This window comes from Stegastes partitus, unplaced genomic scaffold (genome assembly GCF_000690725.1).
Source record: "Stegastes partitus isolate 25-593 unplaced genomic scaffold, Stegastes_partitus-1.0.2 Scaffold248, whole genome shotgun sequence".
Lineage (NCBI taxonomy): Eukaryota > Metazoa > Chordata > Actinopteri > Pomacentridae > Stegastes > Stegastes partitus.
The window spans coordinates 363,396-366,762 of NW_007577979.1; the positions used below are offsets into that span (position 1 = coordinate 363,396).

At 39.0% G+C, this 3,367-nt stretch overlaps 2 protein-coding genes across 2 annotated transcripts in view; one reads left to right on the forward strand and one right to left on the reverse strand.

Moving 5' to 3' along the window:
* The window catches only part of ttr (transthyretin (prealbumin, amyloidosis type I)), a 6,224-nt gene extending 5,705 nt beyond the window's left edge, over positions 1-519 (forward strand). The window contains exon 4 of the mRNA XM_008281864.1: positions 295-519. Coding sequence (XP_008280086.1) covers positions 295-402 — 108 coding nt within the window. The 3' untranslated portion in view covers positions 403-519. The remainder of the gene's footprint in view (positions 1-294) is intronic.
* Positions 520-2,622: 2,103 nt separating this feature from the next.
* b4galt6 (UDP-Gal:betaGlcNAc beta 1,4- galactosyltransferase, polypeptide 6) overlaps positions 2,623-3,367 on the reverse strand; it is a 27,381-nt gene continuing 26,636 nt past the window's right edge. The window contains exon 9 of the mRNA XM_008281863.1: positions 2,623-3,367. This exon is cut by the window's right edge and continues 3,470 nt beyond it. The gene's annotated coding sequence lies outside the window, so the exon portion shown is untranslated.

Here is a 3,367-nt window from a genome sequence, read left to right on the forward strand (position 1 = left end):
AAAAAAGTGATTTATGGTTTATATCAAAGTATTCGACCTGTCCAGGGTGTCCCCTGCCTTCGCCCTAAGTCGGCTGGGATAGGATCCAGCCCCCCGCGACCCTAGTGAGGATTAAGCGGTGTATAGAAAATGGATGGATGGATATTAAAGTATTGCCACTGACAAATGCACAAAACAAGTTCTGCAACTCCAAGCAAAGTGGTGCATTTGAGAATATACCATAAATGTTTTTGTCAATGACCCTATGGTGATGCATGTGTATGTGTATGTGTCTGTGTGTGTGTGTGTGTACAGGTGGTGTTTGAGGCCCATGCTGGAGGTCATCGTCACTACACCCTGGCCTTGCTGCTTAGTCCGTACTCCTACACCACCACAGCTGTAGTCTCCGACGTAAAACATTGATACACACACATAATATGTGTGTCTGTGTGTCTGTGTGTGTGTGTGTGTCTGTGTGTAATGTCATGTGACATGTGAAATATAAAAAATAAATGAGACAGGTCAGGCAGGTTTTCCAGAATATGGCAATGATGTGTGTTTATTTTGTCTTATCTTGACAAAGAAAAACTTTATTAAGTAACGCTAAAACATCAGACTTAAGCTGGTTGATATGGTCTGTTACCAAAGATTGCAGAAGTCTGACAATGGAGCTGGGAGAGTGGGGGGGCTCTAGCACCTGCTCTGAGCCAGAGAACTGAAGGAACTGAGCATGTGCAGAGTTGGTGCTACGTAACATTTTCACAGGCCTGGCTCAGTGTGGGACTCAGCTTCATTCTTCAACATGGAATTGTGAACATGAAAAAGTGGTGGTTAGTGGATCAGCAAATACAAAGAATCAAAGAGCTACGAAGAAAAAATATTACATTTTCCACATCACGTTGTGATGAAAGTAATATGGTTAAAACACCCAGACTGAGTTTAGCAGGACAGGGGGCAACATATTCCATTTCAGTCCTGTTTCAGTCATGAAGCACTCATGATATTATTGAGAAAATGTCTCCACTGTTATTCAACCAAAAATCACCAGCCAGTGTGGTCATAAAGATACTTAAACAGTAACAAAGCTTTTATCGAGAAAGATCTTTATATAACAGATTTTTAACTCTATAAATGAGTTGAAGGGTTTATCAGTGACTAGTTTGACAAAACCTCAGTAAAAAGTCAACTTTTTCAGCCACATCTCTCAGCCTTCATCAGCAAATGGTGTATGGCAGAGGTGGAAAGTATTTGGTACCGATGTTTGACCCAAAAAATACGAGTTAACAATAATACTGGATAATTATGAAATACAGTTCACAATACAAACAGCATATTGAGTAATATTCATTCTGAATACACAAACATTTATGGACGAGCCAAATGTCTTGAATTTGTTCTTTTTGTGTAGATTTTGGCATTTCCTTAAGACAAGACTGCGTTAACAGTGTATCTGCAGTATACTAATATTCACTTATTTATCCATTATCATTATGCTACATGCTTCATCTGCAGATGAAGGCCACAACATGTGGCTAAAAGTTCTTCAAGTGTACCTTGCAATAACACTGTTTAAATAGATTAATTTATTTTCCTCAGACTTTGTCAAGATGGCGGAGTTGTGGCCTGGCTATCTATCAAGCAGGACAATTTGCAGTCTATAACCAAAGTTATCAGCACCCTCTGGTAGACAAACTATGCAACATCAACATTTCTAAATTACTTAAAACGTATCTTTGGCCTTTCTGGATCTACCAGCATGTATGTGGATTAAGATGTGATAAGTTGCTGATATATTCCTTCATCAGTCAGGTTCTAATTGTTAACATTTAGGAGAGTCAGAGATCAAGAAAAAGACATTTTCATACAATGTCATAAGTGCCTGGGCAACATGATATAATACAGACTATAGCACTGCTACAAACTTCCAGGTTGTAGATTGAAACAGAACAACCAAAAACTTCAGGGCCCAGACTATTTTTCAGACGACCAACATGAACACATCACAACATCATGCTGTTTAGGAACCGCTCATCAGTGAACTGCCACCAGTGCTGTTCACAAAAGAAAAGCCTCCACACACCTGCCATTGTGATCATGCACATGAAAACTGGGTGGAAAGTACATTACTTTGTCCTCACTTGTAATTTTACGCTAGGCCATGCAGAACAATGACCATAAAAGAGGTTTGGGGGTGCAGCTACTGTTTGTGGATTAGGCTCACATTTGCAGCAATTTGTGCTTAAAATAGCTGCTGATAGGATGTCTGATTATATTCACTCTTTGGGGGAAAGTGGAGTTTGGCTTGCATGTATTCCTTCGCAAATAGAATGAAACCTTTGCTAAACTGGCATGTTTAAAGTGTGTACTGCTCTCACAGCTCACTCTTTGTGCATGTTGGCAAGACTTTTGTTTAACATAATCCACAGGAAGTCATAGTGGATTGTTACATAATCCACTATGACTGTAAACACTGGAGTGGACAGATGAAGCAAAATGTTCCATCAGATAATTTAGACGTAGAGCATATCATGAATATATTCCACACTTAGTCTCTCTTGATATGAAGAATAGAAATATCAATATCTTCACTGAGCATGTGAAGTGAACAAGAAAGAAAGAACTCAAGGCACAAATGCTGCAAAATGAAGTATAGCTGTCCGACACAGATACTTTAAATTTCTGATAGTCAAGAAATGAAAAGGAGATGAAATGTCTCAGCTGATCCATGGACCCACTCACCTGACAAGAGTCAAGGACAAAAACAAAACAATAGGAAAACTGATCACAAATTATTTCCCAGTTTAACACTTGTTATCAGGATCAGCTTTGGCCATGCAAACTACACACTATGCACATTTCTGAGTAACTGATTACTGGTTGTTGTGAAGCGCTACATGCTGACTGCCAGAAGGTTTTTCAGCTGCATTTTTGAGCATTTATTTTCTTCTACTTTGTATGCTTGTGTATTGGGCTCTATGCACAGCCAGAGTGTGGGTGACTTGCGCTCAGCGCTGTCGCAATACATCCTGTACAAAATGAATCAGTTTTGCTGCAGTTCTGTCCAGTGTAAACACAAGTCTGGATTACTTTCATTGATTTCTTTCTCTCCTTTAGGTTTTCCTTGCATCTCCCAAAATGCATTCTTCAGCATCCCATTAAAAGGGTTGCTATAAAACTACACTGTAAAGACTGGTACAAGTAATGTTTAACCCTGGGCTGTTGTAGACAACAATAAAAACATATACTTCGTAAAAGTTGCACTACAAGATTCAAGTTCATCTTTCTAAGAGTATTATCTGTTTTTGGGGGCATGATCAAAAAAGGTTGCAAGCCCAGAAGATTTCCTCATTAAAATGTGAATCCCTGTTTGTGAATGTATTCATATATA